General features: G+C 49.8%; 7 protein-coding genes across 7 annotated transcripts; 3 read left to right on the forward strand and 4 right to left on the reverse strand.

Moving 5' to 3' along the window:
• Positions 1 to 815: 815 nt before the first annotated feature.
• KY384_004597 (uncharacterized protein) lies at positions 816 to 4,610 on the reverse strand (the record flags this gene model as incomplete). Its single annotated transcript, XM_044813102.1, has 3 exons — positions 816 to 1,737; positions 1,786 to 3,388; positions 4,175 to 4,610. The coding sequence occupies 3 exons, from the start codon at positions 4,608 to 4,610 to the stop codon at positions 816 to 818; spliced, it is 2,961 nt and encodes a 986-aa protein (XP_044670522.1).
• Positions 4,611 to 5,251: 641 nt separating this feature from the next.
• KY384_004598 (uncharacterized protein) lies at positions 5,252 to 6,260 on the forward strand (the record flags this gene model as incomplete). The annotated part of the gene is made up of 2 exons (XM_044813103.1): positions 5,252 to 5,324; positions 5,431 to 6,260. 2 exons carry the CDS (start codon positions 5,252 to 5,254, stop codon positions 6,258 to 6,260), a joined length of 903 nt encoding a protein of 300 aa, XP_044670523.1.
• Positions 6,261 to 7,635: 1,375 nt separating this feature from the next.
• On the reverse strand, positions 7,636 to 9,470 carry KY384_004599 (uncharacterized protein; the record flags this gene model as incomplete). The annotated part of the gene is made up of 2 exons (XM_044813104.1): positions 7,636 to 8,283; positions 8,592 to 9,470. 2 exons carry the CDS (start codon positions 9,468 to 9,470, stop codon positions 7,636 to 7,638), a joined length of 1,527 nt encoding a protein of 508 aa, XP_044670524.1.
• Positions 9,471 to 9,838: 368 nt separating this feature from the next.
• On the forward strand, positions 9,839 to 11,648 carry KY384_004600 (uncharacterized protein; the record flags this gene model as incomplete). Its single annotated transcript, XM_044813105.1, has 2 exons — positions 9,839 to 10,249; positions 10,299 to 11,648. The coding sequence occupies 2 exons, from the start codon at positions 9,839 to 9,841 to the stop codon at positions 11,646 to 11,648; spliced, it is 1,761 nt and encodes a 586-aa protein (XP_044670525.1).
• A 1,542-nt stretch (positions 11,649 to 13,190) lies between these two features.
• KY384_004601 (uncharacterized protein) lies at positions 13,191 to 14,718 on the reverse strand (the record flags this gene model as incomplete). The annotated part of the gene is made up of 2 exons (XM_044813106.1): positions 13,191 to 14,606; positions 14,662 to 14,718. The coding sequence occupies 2 exons, from the start codon at positions 14,716 to 14,718 to the stop codon at positions 13,191 to 13,193; spliced, it is 1,473 nt and encodes a 490-aa protein (XP_044670526.1).
• Positions 14,719 to 15,378: 660 nt separating this feature from the next.
• KY384_004602 (uncharacterized protein) lies at positions 15,379 to 18,161 on the forward strand (the record flags this gene model as incomplete). Its single annotated transcript, XM_044813107.1, has 4 exons — positions 15,379 to 15,700; positions 15,774 to 16,476; positions 16,536 to 17,730; positions 17,793 to 18,161. The coding sequence occupies 4 exons, from the start codon at positions 15,379 to 15,381 to the stop codon at positions 18,159 to 18,161; spliced, it is 2,589 nt and encodes an 862-aa protein (XP_044670527.1).
• Positions 18,162 to 18,751: 590 nt separating this feature from the next.
• Positions 18,752 to 20,621, reverse strand: KY384_004603 (uncharacterized protein; the record flags this gene model as incomplete). The annotated part of the gene is made up of 2 exons (XM_044813108.1): positions 18,752 to 20,152; positions 20,211 to 20,621. The coding sequence occupies 2 exons, from the start codon at positions 20,619 to 20,621 to the stop codon at positions 18,752 to 18,754; spliced, it is 1,812 nt and encodes a 603-aa protein (XP_044670528.1).
• Positions 20,622 to 20,648: the final 27 nt, after the last annotated feature.

Below are 20,648 nucleotides of genomic sequence, written 5' to 3' on the forward strand. Positions count from 1 at the left end.
GTCGATCGCATCACCGGGATTATATCCGCAGTCGAGAAGGGTAGACAAACAACCAAGTGATACGAAGAATCCACACTCTTTCTCGGCGATGAGAAGCAATGAACACGACTCCTCAAAACTTTGTACCGGAAACCCGGCAGCAAATTAAACACAGCAGAGCAAATAAACATCCCCACTGGCGCATGAGCATAGAATTTCTTGTAATGAAGCCTCACGTCTCAAAAGCACTTCTTATCTCCCTCCCCAACATCCATTCAATAGACCTACCAATCTCATGATCTTTACAAAGGCCTTTAAGAGCGCCCGTTCAATCTGTAATGTCACTGCGCCACTCCCTCCCCCTTCCCTCCCCTCCTCTTCTACAACCGACCTACACTCAGATCCCCCATTCCCATTCCCCTCAGCCTAAGCCCACCCCCCTTTTCTATAGCATAGCCAAACTCACCGCAGGCAGGCAAGCAGGCAGGTCAACAAGCACCGCATCGCGAAAAACAGACAAGAATCCTCACGAACGACTGGGATAGTTTCTCCCGTTTTAAGTAGCTTCTTGCATCTAGAAGTATGGAATGGATCGATGATATCTCTGAATTTCCCTCAAATATCACACATAATAGACCTGCTTAGCAGCCTACAGCATCCGCTCGCTCGCTCGCTGGACTATTTGACTAACTTTGATCCCCAAGATCCCGTCCACACCCCATCCCATCCCATCTATCTGTAATTCGCGTACCTCCCCCACGCACTGCTGCAATACGAGACGAATGGAAGCGCCGAATATCTATGACAAACTGCCACCTTGCGAGAAAACGGAATACTTATACAGATCCTCCGACGACAACTTCCTTCCCACCCCCACCCGCGACCCCCCATCCTTTCAATGCGATCTCCCTCCCTCGCAGCCGTCCACTCGCCATCCTAACCACTCTCCCAACCCGTTCCCTCTTCGCCTTAACGCCCCTCTCCTCATCCACAGCCCTAGTATCATCAACCCACCGAATCTCCTTTACGAGAAAACTCGCGCCCTGATGATCACGGCCCCAATCTCTGCTTTTCACCCCATACCTGATCGTGCCTGTGTATCTGTCCAGAGGCGGCACTATCAACAACGTCAATATTGCTGCTTTGCTCTTTTCCGGCTCCTGTGGTACCTCCTCGGTTTCGGCGGGCGAGATGAGGGAGGCGTCGACGTCCTGCTCCCACGCGCCGAGGATCTTGCCGGAATGGATGGCGGAGGCAAGAGGGTCCGAATCGTCGGTGTAGACCCCGCTGCCCCACAGGGCGGCGCGAGCGCATACGGCCTGCCGCTCGCGAGGGGTGAGGTAGAGAGCCGGGATGCGGACGTGGAGGGTGCAGTTTGCGTGGACTTCTAGGTGCAGAGTCTTGGGGAGGGAGAAGCCGGAGGTTGCGAAGGGGAGTTTTGAATCGTTTGTGAGGTTGGGTGGGGAGGAGGTGAGGGATTCGACTGAAGGGGCGTAGAGGACGGAGCCGAGATGGCGGCGTGGGAGGTGGGAGATATCTTTTAAGAGGCTCGTGTTGTCGATTGTGGTTTTTGGGAGGCGGGGAGGTAGAGATGGAGCTTGTCTGAGTTGGGGAGCTGTGGAGGAGGGCTTGCTGTGGGAGTGGGAGGGGTGGTAGTGGATTGTGCCGTCGTGATGGTGGTGATGGTGATGGTGTGATGCGTTAGGATCGCCCATTACACGGACTGGAGTACCGGCTTGATGGTGATGGTGATGATGACTAAAGCTGGTCAGCGAGTCATAATAGTTAGGGAGTCACTGGATTTACTGTGCAGCATGATGGTGGTGATGTCGCGTCCTTTTCGCCTTATCACCACCTCCATTTGTCATTGTAGCATCTGCGTCTTTACTTTCATCATTAATCTTTCGCCGTTTGCCCATTCTTGATCCATTCCTCGATCTCGACATCTCCAAATCCACGCGATGCCCACCAGGAAGACGCTGATCATCGTTTTGTTTAGGGCTTGGCGGAAATGGTGTGGAGGCCCCGCTTCCACCAAGTCCAGCGCCACTTCCAACGCCCATGAACACCTTGGAGAACTCGTTCTTGATACCAGGGTCACGTGAGGGTCCATTTGTGCGGCTTTGAGCTCCATGAACAGGCTGTGGTAGCGGCGACACACGGCCCGCGCGCCGGTGGTTTTCAAGCAGGATCGCTAGTGATTTCCGGTGAGAGTGTTCACCGTCTTTCGCTGAAGGCATCACACCGTCGAAACTTTCGGACCTTTCCATCTCCAAAACAGTCGGATGAAATCTTTGTTCGTCTTTGCGCTCTTTCCCTTCCAAGGTCTCCATGAAATTCGGTCTTGGTTCGCTCAAAGTCCTTTGCGTCAGGCTTGGCACGTTGCCCAATCGTTCATCCCGAATGCGACGCAATGCATCAGGTCCCATTGGCCCTTTTTGTACGTCGGCTTGTCTTTGGTCTGATGCTTTATGGAAACTGTTTTGTGGCGATGGGGCACGGGCCTGGAGCTGCGGACCACTTGATGCTGATAAGAAGGGATACTTTGAAGGTTGAGCGCGATCATTGGGTGTTTCATGATTCACTCTTCGCGGTTGTTCTTGTCCATCTGATTTGTTTGGATGGGACTGCCGATTCAAGAAGTTATACGAGGAGCGTTGTCCCTGATCTGATCGATGGCTATGATAGTCCTTCTGAGGTTCTTGCTTGTGCAAAGAGGGTGGTCGCGCGTTCAAATCTGCATGCCTCCTGTTGATCTCTTCTATTGAATCGTATTGTCCGCTCGGTTGGCTGGTAGGCCGGCCCGACAGCCGATCTGGATCCGAGCGTCTTTCTTGTCTAACCGGCCACTCTTGTACGGCGCCCTGATCAGATCTGGGAGACACCTGGGTCATCTCACTTGATTGATATTGTCGCTGGAGCGGAGAGTCCGATCTGATGGAAGATCTTGCGCCCAGCGGGTAGCCTCCAGAATCTGCGCGGAACCGATTTTTCGCCCCCAACATGTAATTCGGTCCCTCTGGAGAGACTTGTTGTCTTGTCATATTGCTATATGAGGGCTTTGTAGGTGAAGTGGCTGTGCTATGTAGGGCTGTTGGTGGATAGGAATGAATGGGAGATGCACCATTCAAGAGAGAGTGAGTGGTCGGTTCGCGTGGCTTTGTAGGTTCTGATCCCAGCATGGAGGATATCGACATGCTGCTTGGCTTGACCGAGGATGTAGGTGTCGGGAGATCTCGCGTAGGCGGGACTATGGTGGAGAGAGGAGGGCGATCGCGGGGTTGGTGTAACTGCTGGGCAGTGTAAGGCGGGGAGGCGGGGCCATGGATAGATCGACCTGTGAAGAGGGGTGGAGGAGGAGGTAAGGCAGATGTATGGTTTTGCAGCGTAGCAGAGTGATTTTGAGGTGCTACATGGCTATTGTCAGTATGGTTGTGCATGGACAGACTGTTTGGTTGATGGGGGAAATTGCGGGGTGATGCGCGACAAGGATGCTTACCGTACATCCTGGGCGAACTTGATCGATGCGCCCGTGGTCCTGAAGGTTCATCAAGCTGAGTAGGCGGATGAAGCGATGGAGGGAAAGCAGTTGGGGGAGGCGGTGGCGGGGGTAGGGAAGAAGTCCATGATGAAGCTGTGGACACGTGAAGTCAGCGGACACTTCCTAGATTATTATTATTTTTCCCTTCTTTCTGCTTTAAGGAGTCGCGACGCCAGATTTAAGGTTAGTTCGTTTGCTAGTGTCACGCCAAGGATTCTAGCTCGATCTAGTTCCCGCTGCGCCGAGATCTCGGGACCAAAATCGTGTGGAGAAGCTGCAGCAGCGGAGTCTCAATAGATGGGAGAGTCGTGTCACGTCTTTGACGGGTGTATAGGGGTATCTGAGACGGGCGCAAGATGATCTGTGTCGCGTTTGATGTTGTTGTCGTGCTGTGAGGCGTGGACCGAGATCAAACATCGCACAGCCGCTGTCGTCATCGATTGAGCTCTTGCTCGGCGCTTTTTCGTTTGAAAGCGTCATAGCCACGAAGTTGATGTGATTAGTGGGCTGCACAATAGCAGATTGGTGACAGTCAAGTGCAAGGCCACAGACGGTATTGTCTGATCCTGGGTGGTTGCCGTCGAGTCGCAATGTTCCAGTTGAACAGTGTAGAAGCACAATGCAAATGTGCGATAAGAAACCACAATCACTCACCTCTTGACGGACTCGCACTCGTCCACTCTGGTCTTCCACCATTTATGCCGTTATACGCCATCCTCTCAGCTACTTCTTGCCTCCGCCTTTGTTCTGTCTCGTCTCTTTCGAGAATGAATCTTGCTTCATCCCACTGCATCTGGGAGATCTTGGCCCCCTGCCCATAGAGCTTCTCTGCTTGTACGGCGATCCTGAAATTCTTGTCCCGCTCTTCTTGATGCTGTTGTAGTAATTGTGATTGCGCGAACCCATTTCTATCGTCTTTGCTTGGAAAGAAGCTGTTGTCCCGGAAGCCTGTTTGCTGTGGGGGAGCTTCTTGCCGCAGATGGGTATGAGGAGGGTGAAAGGAGGACATCGAGGGAGTCGCAGGACCGTGCAACACCGGTTGTGAAGGTGGCCGAGTCGTGTAGGAGGGGTGGTGCGGTCGAGGATCCATGGCTGAAAGGGAGCGCATGAGATTGTCTAAGACAATAGACTCGAATGTGGAGATGAACCGGTCAGTATCAACGATAGATGGAAGTTAAGAACATGATGGCAATCATATGGTGGAGATCTGAATAGCACAGCAGAGCAGGTGCATGAAGGATCGACGGTGCTGCAGAGGATGGATGGGTCTGCGTGGGAGCGTGAAGGGAAGCAGGATGGAGCAGGATCAAGCTGAAGCAGGGCCCGGAACGTTTGGCGCGCTAAGATTGGGGCCATTTCCCTTCCCGGAGACAAACTCTAACGCTCTTTGGGCCCGACCCCTGTCGCCTGTCGCCCCTATCGTACGTCACTGGCACCTTAGCTTGCCGTAGCTGGCCCGATAAGGGAATTTGACATCGAGCTCCTTAACATCGCATTGTATCTATCCAAATCCGTATATTACCATCAGAAATGGTATCCAGAAGATGCAATGCGATGCATGATGATTACGCCACCATTCTTCAGCTGTCCGAGCGCCTGCATTCATCAATTATGCAGCGCAGTGCATGAAGCTCAGCTGGCGATCAGCCCACGCACATGATCACTAGAACCAGCATGCCTAAGTAGCAAATCATGTTCACTGTCCCGTTCTCCCCATCAGTCACTCTCCACATGTACCGCGCACGTATCAGACGCATCTTCCAGGGTGCAGATCCTCAAGTCCTCGTCGCATTCTGGCTCTTTGGTAAGCTCATGGTCTTCGTCATTGAAGCTACATCCCATCGGTCCCCGGCTCTTTTTCGACAGAGTACCCAGGCAAAGCTTAATACCTAACTGACTATCCCCTTTAGGCCTCATCAACAACATCCTCTACGTCCTCATCCTCTCCGCAGCTCTCGACCTCGTCGGTCCCTCCGTCCCAAAATCCGTCGTCCTCCTCTGCGACGTCGTGCCTTCCTTCATCGCAAAACTCATCCTGCCCTACATAATCCAATCCGTCCCCTATAGCGTCCGCGTCTGCATCTTCGTCATCCTCTCAACATGGGGCATGCTCCTCGTTGCTCTCGCCACCGGCCCTACCACCCCTACAACCCCTACAAAACCCCCTTCTTCTGCCCTGAACACCAAACCCACAATTTGGAGCTCCCTCCCGCACCCAGACAGCAGCGTCATATCCACAAAGATGGCCGGCGTTATACTGGCAAGTCTGAGCTCTGGCGCAGGCGAGCTCAGCTTCCTGGGTCTCACACACTTCTATGGCCCCTTCGCTCTCGCGGCATGGGGCAGTGGAACAGGCGGTGCAGGGCTGCTAGGAGCGGGCATGTATGCTCTCTTCACGGTCTCATTCGGTCTGAGCTCCGAGCGGACACTGCTCGTGAGCTCGGCCCTGCCTCTTGTGATGCTCGTCGCCTTCTTTGGCGTCTTGCCGAAGGGGCCTTTGAAGAGGAAGAAAGCGCTCGTAAAGCAGCGATCTAGTTCCGTGGATGTGAGTGGTGATGAGAATAGCGCGCACGAAAGAGATCCTATGTTGGGGATTTCTCACGAAGAAGATGGAGCAGAAGACGGACTGCTCGCGCAGTCTCCACACACCAGGACGTCACCAATCGTACGGGTGGAGAGGAGGTGGCTCCAGACCTTCGCTCAAAACCTGCGTCGGTCGCGATCGCTTTTCATTCCTTAGTACCCTCCCCCCCCCCCCCTTTCCTCATCTTTCCCCCTCCCTCCATCACCCTCCTCTCCATATCCACACCCCCAACCCCACCTTTCCCCACCCGCTAACCCTCCCTTTTCCAGCATGGCTCCCCTCCTCCTAGTCTACACGTCCGAATATCTCATCAACCTCTCTCTATACCCGCTCCTCCTCTTCCCCCTCCCCACCCTTTCCACCAACCCCTCCCACCACACCCCAACCCCAACCCTTAGCAACCCCTTCACCTCCCTCCGCGCCATCTACCCCACCTACGCCTTCCTCTACCAACTCACCGTCTTCATCTCCCGCTCCTCCACCCCCTTCATCCGCTTCCACAACCTCTACCTCCCCTCGCTCCTCCAGTGTCTGAACTTCTTCCTCTTACTGCTTCAGTGCCTGGTAGGGTTTCTGCCAGACAGGGAAGGGCAAGGGGGAGGGGGAGGGGTGTGGGTCGTTATGGTTGTGTGTTTGTGGGAGGGCTTGCTGGGCGGCGGGGTTTATGTGAATTGTTTTGCTGAGGTGCAGGAGGGGGTGGGGAGGCGGGCGGGTGGGCGGGCGGGCTGTCGGGAAGGTGGGGATGAGGAAGGGGAAGAGGGAGGGGGAGGGGGAGGGGGAGGGGAAGGGGAAGGGGAAGGGGATGGGGATGGAGAGCGCGAATTCGCACTCAGCGCCGTCAGTGTCAGTGATTCAGCGGGCATTATGCTAGCGGGGTTTGTAGGCGTGTGGTTGGAGCCTGCGCTTTGTGGGTGGATGGTTAGGAGGGGACGGGGGCTTTGTAGGGAGGTTTGAGCATTGATGTGTAGTCTATATGTCGAAGTATGTATTGAAGTGCCGAATTATCCTTTTACTAAGATGTTTTTTTCTGGACGTGCTTGCTTTTGGGGTGGGGAGGGGGGGATTTGTTTCTGACTGAATTAGTGAGATTTCTTCCATTGACTTATGACGCTACTAGTACTTGGACGTGTCTCATTCAATAATAAGTAGAGGCACGGTGTTCGATCGCGAGTAATGGACTTCATCGTCAATCATCTGTTGCTGCGAGCACGTTGGTAAGCAAACTCTGCTGCACTCTTCGTCAGGAGGTTTGAGTCTGAGACGCAGGTCATGGCACATGGTAGTCCTTCGCAGAATTGGGATTGGGAACGTGGCATGGAATTTGAACGCTCGAGCTACAGAGTTCTGTGCATGTTTACGTAGGTATGCATTAGTGATGGAGAGAGTTGTTCATATGAGCTAATCAGGTCTTGCTAAGTTTCAATTCATATTACGGATGATGTGGTGTGGCCGTGAAAAGTCGTATTAACCTGCATTAATGAAGATCGATCCGGCTGAGGTTGACGAACGGTAGGATCTTCTTCCCATGGATTTATTTCTTCGATGGTGGAGGCACCTTCTTGCCTGTTCCTCCCATCTCCTTTGGTAGGTCCATCATATGCCAGCGTCTGGTATGATCTCGCAGATGATCCTTACGTTTAAAGCCGTTTTTCCCAACGTGTCCGCAGTCATCGTACGGACAATCTGTCAGTACCCCGGCTTTATACAGGTCTTCTGGAGTATCATGGCTGCTCTGCTTGTGACGCTTAAGGTCGTGAAGACGGTCTGTTTGATAAGTGCACCGGGGGGCTAAGCAATGTAATATAGCCTTTTGTGTGGAGGATGCCGAGGGTTTTTGAGATTTCAAGAAGGTATCTGGTAAGTCAGGTTCATGCGATTGACGTTCAGTGTCAAGGTAGAGCCCAGCATAAGTGTCTCTCTCTTCAGTAGTTTGATTTAAGATTTTGTCAGTATACTCTCGCTTTTCGTTACGGTTGTCATCGTCCTCACACGATGAATAGTCACTATCTTCATCGTAACTTGGCGGAAGTGCCATCAAAGCAATTTCTTCCAAATGCTGTGCTAAATGGCGGATGAAACTTTCTTGTGATTGGGCGGAACACTCTTGACATAGAGGACAAATTCTCTGGTCTTGAGAAGGACTCTTGATTGTGTCGTCTGTTGCTTGACCTGTGGCTTTCTGTGAGCGCAGAGATCTTCTAGTGGCAACCCTCTTCTGGCAGTGATGATCATCAGTGTAATGCTGCTGGCATCTTACACAAATACGTGTGGGATCATGGGAGCTTTCGTGATCCGCCCATGAACTTCTGTTGGTGAAGAGACTACTAGCCTGAGCGCAGTCCTCAGATGTACAAATATACGCGCAAAGATCTGAATAGACATGCTTTCTATCCCGGTCAGTAACGAAAGTATCTTGGATGAATGATCTTACTTCCACAGGCTGCGACTTGTGATCTTACGCTGCACCTCCAAGCAATAGCGACAAACGAAAGCTTTTCGACCAATCACCTCCTTTGGCGCTGGAGGTACCCTCAGACCGGCGGTTTCTTGTGTTTTGCTTGAGGCGAAAGATGAGAGACTCGTATTACTTCTAGGATAGACACTGTTCGCGGACTCTGTCGTCCCTATGCCCGAATCATGAAAAGCTGATTGGCTTGCGACGGTTTTCGAGAGTAGAGACGCGATATGTTCGCTTTGACTCTGATATTTCGCATGTCTTTCTCGAAGGATTCTGTGTCTTTGTTCATTGGCTTGCCCAAGTCGATCGAGCAACGTTTGGGATGCTTCAGGGAACCGATCGCGAAGTGCTCTGGAATAATGAAAGGCATAGCCGTGTGTTATCGGAAGTTCGCTGTCAATCTCTGACCTTTCAGCCTTCTTTCTGGCTTCGATCAATTGCTCTAGGATTGGTGAGAGCTCTAGCAGGCATGTTGTTCTAAAGCCTATCAATTCAATAGCATCCTCCAGGTCATCGTCGAAGTCAACACTGTCAGAGTCTGATATCTCGGCCTTCCCAGCGTTCTTACGAATGTTTGCATCCATACATAGTTTCTTCCAGTGGTAGAGCATTTCAAGCCCCATGTGCTGCTCGTTTCGGAGCAGCGACGGCATTTGGTGAGAGAGAAACTGCACAATCTCCATTAAATGTTCCAACACATCCATTTTGAGATGGTCCCCTGGATATAGACCTAAGTCGAGAGAGTCAATCTCCAAATCATCGCCCCAGAGCTGTAATCGAGCTAGCTCGTTGCGCATAGACTCTATGGGTACCGCTTGGCTGTATTCCATGTTTGCGCCGTCAGAATCGCAAGCAAGATAAAATATCTTGATACAGAGGTTGTAAGCGTCAGCAATCGTTGTCGACATGGCAGAAAAAAGTTTGAACAAGCCTAGAGGTCAATTTCAGAAAAGAATTTTTTGAAAGGGTTGAACATGTCTATGTCAAAGGTCACCAAATCCTGTATATACTTGTAGAGACTACAGCTGCTGCGACTAAGGTTGGGCACAAGGCTCCCTCGGCACAGCCTCCTGATGTAACTTTTATAGGTTGCCCTAAATTGGCATTCGAAGTTAGCCCCGGAGACAGTTTGAATAATGGGGGCTATGTGAATGCGCCACCTTTTGGCGTTCACATATAATCCATGATCATTACACTCAGAGTCACGTAAAAAAAATCCAAGGGTTTGTCTTCTTCGATAAACCGGGGACGATCTATCATCCTGTGAAACCGAGAAATGTCAGGAGCTGGAGAGGCCAGTTTGATCATTGGCGTTCTTCCACTATTGGTGTCCGCCGCGGAAAATTATCGGAAGTTGTGCCTCCGCCCTTGCCAGCGATACCGCTGTTTCTCGACCGAGGCTTCTCATTATGTCTTGCGAGTCAATAACCAAGATCTAATTTTTCGTACACAATGTATACGGCTACTCTCAGAGTTCGTTTCCCACTCAGATGCCACACAGATGATGGAGCGCAAAGAATCCAATGATCAGCCAATTTCTGACCATTTATTGAAGTCACATGGTATGAATCCTACGGATGAAACACTGAATCAGTGCATGGAGACGGTCAAGCGAATGCTGGAGATTCTCCAGAACTTATTACCCGAGCATCGGATGCTTGTGGACACACTCGAGGCAGAGAGCCAGGTATGTGAAGTGAGGCATGCACGAACGGCCATCTAATACTATAAGCTAGCGCCACAGAACGGGCAAGAACTCTGCCCGCAAAGCGAGAAAAGCCATATCCAGAAAAGTGCAATTCTCGTTTGCAGGAACACGTCTTCAGCAGAATGTTGACATTCTGACGGCTCTCAATGTCGAGTTCATGAGACTAATAGACTGTCGGCATACTGTGCAAAGTTGTGAATTGCCAGCTTTTGATCTAATTACTCGTCGCGACCTTCGACATGATCGCGAAGTCGGCGAAGCTTCTCACGGATTGTACACTGCTCTATCACAAGCTTGTAGTGAGCACGACTGGCATCATGCACTTTTGTGCGTTGAGGAGGCACATCTGATTAGTAGTGAAGCACTTGAGAGACATCTTCAGTTCAAGCTGGCATTTTCAGGAGCGTCGAAGCATTCGAAAATGTACCGATTTGCAGTCAAAACCATTCTAAATACCTTAGAGAATGACTGTAGCAGCCAAAAAAGGACTCTGACACCAGAGAAGAAGACGATTCCTTCATGCGATGAGGGCAGAGCCCGGAAGCGGGTCAGATTATTTGTACCATTTCGAGGGCCCAAAAAGCACAATGACGAAATATCCGCGGCTACTGTGTCAACTCCTGAGGATCCAATACAGGGCGATTTTTGCAAATACTTAATCCGATCTTGTGACTGTACGCCCGAAGTCATTCCATCTATCGGTATACTTTACAACAGCACCGAGCGGAAGGATCTTGTGTACCCGGAGAAAGGAACCTCGGATACTGATATCCATTGTGTCGTCTCGTTGAGCAGGCTTATCTCGCTGCAGAAAGAAACACTACGGCTCTTCTCCATTTACCAGCGTATACGTCTTTCAAAGATGATATCAATCGCTTTTCTTCGCTATTTCTCATCGCCATGGGCCAAAGCTTGTTTGGAGAGCAGTAAGATCAATTTCTTCGATAACATTGAGCAGCAAACCATGGAGCCCATTCGTGTAACGGCACCTCATCTTAGCGCCGAGGTCTGCAAGTCGGAAATAACCGATTCGCCTTCCCTCCTAGATTCCCAGAAGATTTCCATACACCGTCTGGGGACCCTCTTCTTACAAATCGCCTATTGTTCTGACGTCCAAGATCTGAAGCGGCGATATCTTGACGATACTAGCGGAGGGAATGACCTTTTGACCGACGAGCAAGCAAAGCGGCTATCAGAGTTGAGATCTTCGGGCATGCCTGTGCCTTATCATAGGATTATCAAGAAACTAATGGGATGGGAAAACTACCATGGAGGCAAATTTCTGGATGATGCATCACAGACTGCCTTTCATTCGGAGGTCCTCGAAGTACTAGAGAAGCTAGAGCGTAGACTGCGAGATACAGGTCTCGATGTTTAAGAAAACTTGAATGGAAGCGAGGGAGGGAGAGAAATAGCGAAAACGTGGGTGAGAAGGAACTTAATGGAAGGATTTTGTTGCCAAGAAACTAAACGGGCGCTAAACTTAAAACGGTAAGCGTCTTGGCAGATATGATCTCGAGTCCCCCAGACACTCGATTGCTGTCGAGTAAGAGCTCGATCCGCATGAGAAGATTTGCAAAAGACTAAAGACATGACTCAAATATACGCAAAAGTTTCTCCTTGGTTAATAATAGAAATTGGATACTTCACATTGGCAAAGACTTTAGATGCTTTGTATAATGCTCTACTTCCAAGAGCTGCTTGGCTCTTAATGACAGGGTTCTGCGTCTAGTAGTGCAGCTCTACGAGCTCAGCTTTACCCTTCGTGATTTCTGAGCAGAGATCAAGAGCCAGATGAATCGGTGTGATGGAGAGGGAGACTTTCAGCCGCACAACAAAAGGCGGAGAAATAGTACAATGGAGTCGTGAATGCTTGTCTTCCTTGCTCACAGTCCCCCAAAATGTTACTCATTCACAGTGCGGGATGATGGATGACTTGAGGATATCCTAGACTCTTATCAATAGAGCAAGATAGTGACAGCTCAGCCTTGTGCACTCGTCATGTGAACCCCACTTCGGTGTATGCATGGCAGCCACGAGCTAGTCTAGCACCCAATGAGACTACATCATCGCTAAGCCAACACTAGTTCGGTCAACAGAGTGGTCTTGCTCTGGCTCAAAGGCGAGCTACAGCTACACCGAGATCATGCACCCCACTATACTAGGTTGTTCATATCGCTGTGTGACATTCCGGCTTACTTGTATGGGTTGCCATTCATGAACCTGCGGAATAGACCCTTCTCCACTTATGTTTGAGGCGCATATCTCGACTGCCTTAAATGGTAGGACTGTCAGAGGTCGTGCGAGTTTTTTAAGTCAGTCCTCGATGATGTTCCGAGGGCTAATTAGTCTAGGATAGGCATAGAACTTTCATCAAGAAGCTTCGGGACCAGGCTCTTGACTGTGCTACAAGTGCAGGTGGATCGGCAGCCTCGAACGCTGTTACATAAGGAGGCTATGGAGAAGGTGGGGGATGTGTTACGAGAGCAGAATAAAGAATCGTTCTGGAGATCCTGGAAATAGTTCACATGAGTTGAGAGCCTTGGAGTCAATTGGTCACAGTATCTAAAAGATATGTGTCTGATTTCTTAGGACGTCATCATGATTTAGTTCCATATGAATTTGTGATGAAGCTCGGTCTGTCAAAGTTTTGCCTTCTGGCTGATCACTGGCCAAGGTGGAAGCGCGCCTCAGCTCGATTGACCTTATAACTGTCCTAGGTCGTGCTCGTTGTCATTTCGAATACAGATGCAATTGGTGTACAGTTCTGCATTTGCCCAGAGTTCAAATAAAGGTTTGACTGATTGGTGAGCTTGAGGAGTTGAGAACCTCGCTAGCCAAAGGAGATGGGAAGTTCTCGTGCCCGAAACGTGTCCAGAAGGTGGTCGTGTGATGTGTTCAGTGACATGATGTGGCCTCATCACTCGTCTAAATCAAGCCTCCGTAGGCTCTCTTCGAGCTCCTCCAATTGGCTTGTGACATCACGGTGAACAGCTGCTTGCAGGTCTTCGCTCACAAGGTCAAAGCCTTGGGCGAAATCGCACGCGATCAGTTGCTCGATGATCTTATGGAATCGAACAGGCATTCCACTATCTGTACCTTTGGCAAGCCTCATCGCTAGATCATACTCAGTGTAGTCGCCATGTGGATTATGACGGCTATAATTGTCTCGTATTAGTGTCTCCCAACTCTGGGAGTACGCTATCTCAAGATACAAGAGCGCAAGTTTGAAAAGTGATGAATTTCGTACGCCGCTGAGTTCAGGGGTAGACCCTAGATCTGGTTTAGAGACGGCATCCGATTCACAGATTGTGGTTTGAAGGTGTGGGGAAGTAAGCTGAATTGGTTGTTCAGGCGTTGTCTCGTTGACATCGAAGAAGCTGATATTGTTGCTTTCCCAACACGCATGGCCCCATGACGTTGGATAGTATCTCAAGAATGCTAATGATATGGTACGAGCTAATTTCAGTCTTTGATTTACGGTAAAGAGCCTTCGATGATCTCCCTGAGCGATCAACGCGATGACCTCACGTAATGACATTGGTTTCAAACTCCGATGGTGCGAAGGGGGCTTTCCGGGGTTTAGGAATGTTTTTTGACCACAGATATCGGCCAATACGAAAGTGGTAGAAGATACATCGTCGGAACTTTGATGCCATGAGCGCATTAGATCGCAGAGATTGCCTTTGGCAATGATTTCGTACGTCTTTTGCCCTATTGGCACAGGCAGTGTACAGTTCGAGCAAGCGGCGGCTGTTCCCAATCGGAGTCTCACTTGCTTCCCCTTTTTCTTTTTCTTCCTCTGACTTTCAGGGTCCGATTCATCACCTGTGTTCCCCAGTCGGCGCTTCTGATTTCCATTTATCTCGCTACATTGGAACGCCGCTTCACCAGGCCGTACCAAATTGTTCAATGCTGTGCGTATGACTATCCATTGAGGCAGATGATGAGTATTTCCACTTGTGAACGCTAACGTAAATTCTACCTCGAAAGATGCCGCATCAGGAGTTTGGACCTCGACGCAGAAGTGTGCCTGATGCTTTATATGCTTATCGCAAGCCTTCGTAAGCGCAGAGTATACTCCTTGAGACGCTTCTCCCGTATTTCGAAGATCTTGGATCTTGTTCAAGTGAGTTCCAAGGGTAGAGCCTCGTACCTTTCCAACCGATCCCTCAGTCAGGGGATGAGGCAAGCAATAAGCCTTCACATCTGCTACCAAATCTCTCAAAACTATATAGCGCTGCTCAAGGCGCGATTCCGAGAAGGCAAACTTGATTCTAGTGTAAAAATTCTCGGTCCAGTCATGTGTTGGCGAGTCTGAACATTTACACTCTTTCTAGAACGTAAGTCATGAGAGGTTACCACTTTCAAGCACCGTGATATGTGCATACCTTCTCGGCCTTCAATATTCGTGCAAGCGCTTTAGAGTCTGCCTTTATGTTGTCCATTATTTCTTCAACCTGGGATATTGACTTGATACAGCGCTCCCAGTAGGGTCCTAGGTGGCTCGCAACGCGCTGCTCCACCTTTGTATCTGACCACAATGGATGCTCATCATTACACAACATCGACTCAGCCTGATGGTCTCCAACGGCGTCTGACAGTATTTTCTTGCGGGCTGTACAGAAAAAGGCGTGTTGGTTATTCAGTCGAATTAGATATAGTTCAATCTCTTCAGAATATTTGACGAATCTGGAGAGAGGCCGCCCGCAGAATCTCCTGTAACCTTTTAAAGCAATAGGAAGCAGACCAATCGCCCCAATAGCCACCCCAGCATACTCCATGATCAGACTTCGATCCCCAGTCTCGATATCTAGCGCGACATAAATTGGCTCCAATGTTGCCGAGTGTCGTTAGGGGGGACGAGGGAGATTTTGTGAAAGAGCAATTCAGCCTGGGGAGGCTGACGGGATAACGCTAGGAAGACAAATGACGCTAGGTAAGGCTTGCATTGACTTGGGAATCTAAATTTAGAGTCAGAGAGCGCCCGTCAGCCTGGTCGCCGGCGGCTAAGCCCACGCAGCTATTTACCACAACATTCCACCTGCCAACGAAAAAGACCCCGATGAATCTTCCTCACGCCAATACTTGTACCTGCAGCTGATCATATGGATGCAAAAGCGTCCTCCATACGAGAGTGGGCAAGCAGGGCTTCTGGTGATGAAGCAATCTTGGACCATGGAGCAGGAGGAACCATCGCCCGTCTCTACAAGATTTGTCACGAATTTTGGAAAGTATCCTGCAATCCCAGATCGCCAAAGATCAAGCCTGGAATCCCAGAAAGTCATATGCGAAATGAGCTCGCTCGTTTCCATCTTTGGGCAGTCGATATCAATATGGACACCATAGATAAAGCCTTGGACTTTTCCCCATATCTACAAAGTACGGTCTTACGGCGGCTGTTTGACATTGGCACGCTACTTTCGTCTAGTAAGTCTCCTATGACGAGGATACTGTAACCATGGATCTTGCCGTGATGCGAAGGCTGATCGGGTTTCTCAAGGTGTTATTGTGGATGCCCCAGCACACGGCATTCATGAGGTGCGCCTTGAACTAATGGTCATGCTGGATTCGTTAAAAGATGGCTTTGCTGAGATCAAGGACGATTGCTCAAATGATAGCGATTCAGATACTAGCGACGGAGAAGTTTGTCTGGAGAAAGGAGTCTTTCACATACCTGAGTCCATTGCGTTCCACATTAAGAGCTTGCTCGAAGCAACGCCTTCTATCCTGCAATGCTTCGAGCACTTGAAAACAGGAGTTCCGCTGGTTCCTCCTATTGAAGGCTTTATTACTTCAGGTCCAGCCCAGGCTTACATTATGCTTGTGCGAGACAAGTTTCCTAAAGCTTCAACTCAATTGGTCGAGCGCCTGGGTGAAGCCAATTGGCAGCGTCATGCGGAATTGCGTGATTTTAAAGACGTTGAGGAAACATGTGATCCGACACCGGAGGTGGAGATTGAGGTCTCAAAGCCAATTTATACATTTCGTGACTCTGGGTACGAATCGAATCGATCTGGGGAGAGTCGATATCCGGCTTCGATCATGTCTATCAAATCGCATTCATCCTTCAAATCGGATGAAACAAGATCTTCTGCTACCAAATTACGAGTTCCGTCTGTCCCTGATGGAGTAGTGGAAGGTTCCGAACCATGTCCATATTGCAGCGAAAATCAAACGAACATTGATAGTCGAGTTAAATGGAAGTAAGTGTTCGGAGGGATAATTAACATCTATGACAGAAGATTGACTCTTTTCAATGTAGGCGGCACGTTTTTTTTGATCTACGGCCATACATATGCACTCATGATGACTGCGCCGAATACTTGACTCGATTTGCATTTCGTGAAGAATGGGCAAAGCACGAGTTTTCACAACACCGCTACCAGACTAGATGGATTTGCCCTGAGTGTGAGACATCACTTAGAGATCCCGCAGCGTGGAGGCAACATTTCATGGAAGAACATACACACGATGAAGCTGCTATAGAAGGCAGTTCGGTCGAAACTCGCCTATGCGAAGCGCTGCAGGTTACACCTGGACTGGTAGAAACAGAGCAATGTCATCTTTGCCATAACTTCTCAACTCCAAATAAGCGGAATTTTATTGCGCATGTCGGCCAACACATGGAAGAGGTTGCGCTTCTCGCGATACCTCGCCTTGAGATGGATGATGAAGGCAATTCATCGGCAGACTCTGAAGCATCAATGAAGGTGAAGCTTACTGGAACTGATAAGGTCCGAGATCCAACGCCATCAGATGGGAAAGAGTCGCCCATATTACCTCCTCTCATACCTGTCCTGCCGTGCCCCTTCGACATCCTGGGTTGCAGACTTGAATTTCAATTAGAGCACGAGGCTGCATGGATTGAACATAGCTTGGATCATTTCGTAACTAATGGTCCAGATGAATATAGATTCGAGCCTCCGAAGGAGAACTCATGTTGCTTTTGTGAATGGACCTTCGGCTATAAAGATGGTAACGTTTCATGGAGAGAACGAATGCTACATGTTGCGGGTCATCATCGAATTGGTCATACTCTCAAACATGCTAGCCCTAATTTCAATCTCTTACGACATTTCTGGCGGAAACGGGTTATTGATAATGAAACTTTGACGAAACTAACGGGCAGAACACCAGATCGGTCATGGATCGTTGGCGACCCCTCACCACCTGTGATTGAGCCAAGGTTTTCATCGGAAGAGCGCAGGCCAGAAACGTCAAATGTTCACAGCACAGTGCTTGATCCACCCCAGGAAAGTCAAATCAAAGGCCAAGGCCAGCTTCCAAAAGTTGAGAACCGAGAACCACGAAGAAGCCGTAGGCAAGTGACGGACGAAGAACGAAGGCAGACAGCTGAGAAGCGTATGGCGAGCTTTCGCTCTTGCACATACTGCAGGAAAGCAAAAACTAAGGTCAGTATTCAATCCGTACGCATAGCATTTGTACTGACATATGCTGTAAGTGCATACATCATATGAGATACTCTACGAGTCCTGAGCCTTTGTCTGATCTGGATCAGGAAGATCCAGGTCCTATCACAAAGTCTGAGGTTGAAAAGTACGGGAGTGGCCAGGCAAAGATCAACAAAACCCTTCCCCAAGAATATCTTGAAGCGGAGGAGAAAGGCGATACTTTGACCTTCTCAAAAGCACTAGAACTTGCTCCAGACCAAAATATTGCACCGAATGCCGCCCCCAAACTGCTGCATCAGGAGAAAGACAGGGTGTGGAGCAGAATCCGCCATAACCCTACAACTTACATTCTGACAAGGGAGGAATTTGCGGTATTAAATTACTTCAAAGATGACTTCGAAAATGAACTCCTGTTTCGTTCAGCTGTGGCTCGATTCTGGTCTAACTATCAAGGAGATCCCCGGACTGGTGGCTGATATGGCGACTTTGTTCCTGCTGCTTCGGAGCGTACGCTGCTCTAGTGGCTGTCGCCGGCAGCCAGTAGGGTGATCAGCTCCTAATGACATTTTGATCCTTGAGGAGAAGGTTGAGCGTTTGATCCACGAATATAGATCACTTGCCATGTTGTAGGATCTTGGGGTTTGGTAGAGACGATAGTAAGTCATCGGGAGGAAGAGGGAGAGAAGCCTCATGTTCAAGAATGTGTCCGACAATGGGCAATGGCTGTATGGTTGGAATCGGTGTCGTGTTTCGAGAGGAACGTAGAAAGGGTATATAAGACTGTTCAATCAAACCTCCTTTCATGCAATGTAAAAGCAATCGGATGCTGGATATTGCGCTCCGATCACTAGTCCTTTTTGAGAAGCTAGCTAGCCTTCTTGGGATAGCGTCAAAATCTCTCTTCCATCTTACACCTGCTTGAACTTCGCCGATGCCTTCTGACCTCCATTGGTCCCATTTACATATCACAAAGTCTGGGTAGGCTTCTATGATGCGGTGCATTCGCATTCAAGACTCGATAGCCCGCGAATCACGCACGTAAATTCCCAGTCCGTCAGCATCCTACTTACTCGTCCAAATTCAGCTCTTTCAACCGCGTCTCAACATCCTCCAACGGCCCAATGACATCACGGTGGAAAGCAGCCTGCAGACCTGGCTTACTCAAATCATCACCTTGAGCAAAGTCACATTCGATCAACCTCTCAATCACGTCGTGATATTTCCCAGGGATCCCAGAGGATCTCATCTTGGCCAGCTTTCGAGCGTGGAGGAAATCTGCATACGTCCCCTGATCTTCAACGTGGGAGAAATGCCGTCTTTTGAGGGTCTCCCAGTCTGCCGAGTGCGCAATCTCCAGAAAGAGTACGCCGAGGTTGAAGAGTAACGTGTTGCGAGAGCCTGATGCATTGGTCCTTTGACTAGCCGGCGGCGTACCATTAGGTCCACATATCCTGGCATTGAGGTGTGGAGATGTCAGCCGTATCGGCTTATCGGTGCCGTCCTGGTTGATATCGAAAAAGCATATATTTTCGCTCTCCCAGCATGCTCGGCCCCATTCCGTGGTGTGGTGTCGGAGGAAGGCAACAGAGATGGTTTTGGCGAGATGAAGACGTTCATATATCGAGAAACGCCGGAGATTATCTCTTGATATCAGCGAGATGATGTTTCGGAGCGACATCGATTGAAGATGCTGAGTCTTGGCTTTCGGCTCCATTGGATACACCAGGCTTTTCCACCTTGCTTTGTTCCCCAAGATGCCGACTTTCGTACTTTGCTTGCCAGAACAGCGACAGTGTCGACGCAGGAAGTCGCAGAAGTCCCCATTGATTCGATCCTGCGTTGCCAAATTTTGATCAACGGGCGTGGCTTGCGGTAGCCTCATGTCAATTGTGGGTGGTATGGTAAACCTCAAGCATTTGCCCTTCTTCTCCTTGGATGGAGGCTCTGGTCCTGGCTCTCGGGACCTTTTCAGTGATCTGACTTCATGACTATCGCATGAAACGTTGGTCTGCCTAGCACCCAGCACGATCTCATTCATTACCGTCTCGATGGCGAACCACAAGGGCTCAGTCTGCGCCGCCACGCTGGTATATGACAGACTAAATTTGAATTGTGGCGAAGACACGCTCCTTCCACTGACCTGCTCTACCTCTACGCAAAGATGTGCGCAGTGCTCGATGTGCTTATTGCAAGCACTTTGGAGCGCTTCATAGACTCCTTGAGACGCTTCACCTATCGTCTGATGCATTTGGAGCTCTCGGGATTTCGAGCCCTGTGAGGAAACATCATTGAGCTTCATGGATCTGCATGGCTTGTCTAACGATGACCGTAGGTTCTTAAAGTCATGTATGAAATCAGTCATTGCGCTCAGGTTTTGTGAGAGACGTGTCTCCGAAAAAGAGAACTTCAGCTTCGCTCTGACATGCCTCCTCCAAGTCTTCGCGAGTATCTTGTTCTCTCTATCCCCCTAATTTAAAATGTCAGAGTGACAACGTTTTGGAGCAACCGTTCGAAGGAGATGTCACCTCGGTTTCATTTTCCAGCGCTTTTGTTAACTTTACTCGTTCTTGCTCGATGTCTGCAAGAATGGAGTCTATTTGCTCAAGTGTTCGCATACATTGTTGTCGTGACTCACCCAGGATGTCAGCCAATTGATAGTCCAATCCTTCGTCAGACCAATATTGGTGATATTCTTCAGGGTTCGCAAGCATCAAATCAGCGTCGTCACTATTGACCAGGTCCGATAGCAGGAGGAAGCAATCTTTACGAAAGATGACTCTTTGGTTATCCAGTCTCGTCAAGTATCTGTCGACGTCTTTAGAGAACGATGAATAGCGAGAAAACGGCCGCGAGACCAGGCTCTGATAGTTATTGATGGCGGAAAAGATGATTGGCAGCAGACCAATCGCCAAGCCGGCCACCTCCACGCCCGACATCGCTCCCGCTGGACGGCGAGCACAATT

Source organism: Bacidia gigantensis (genome assembly GCF_019456465.1).
Source record: "Bacidia gigantensis strain McMullin 20006 chromosome Unknown contig_231, whole genome shotgun sequence".
NCBI classification, from domain to species: domain Eukaryota; kingdom Fungi; phylum Ascomycota; class Lecanoromycetes; order Lecanorales; family Ramalinaceae; genus Bacidia; species Bacidia gigantensis.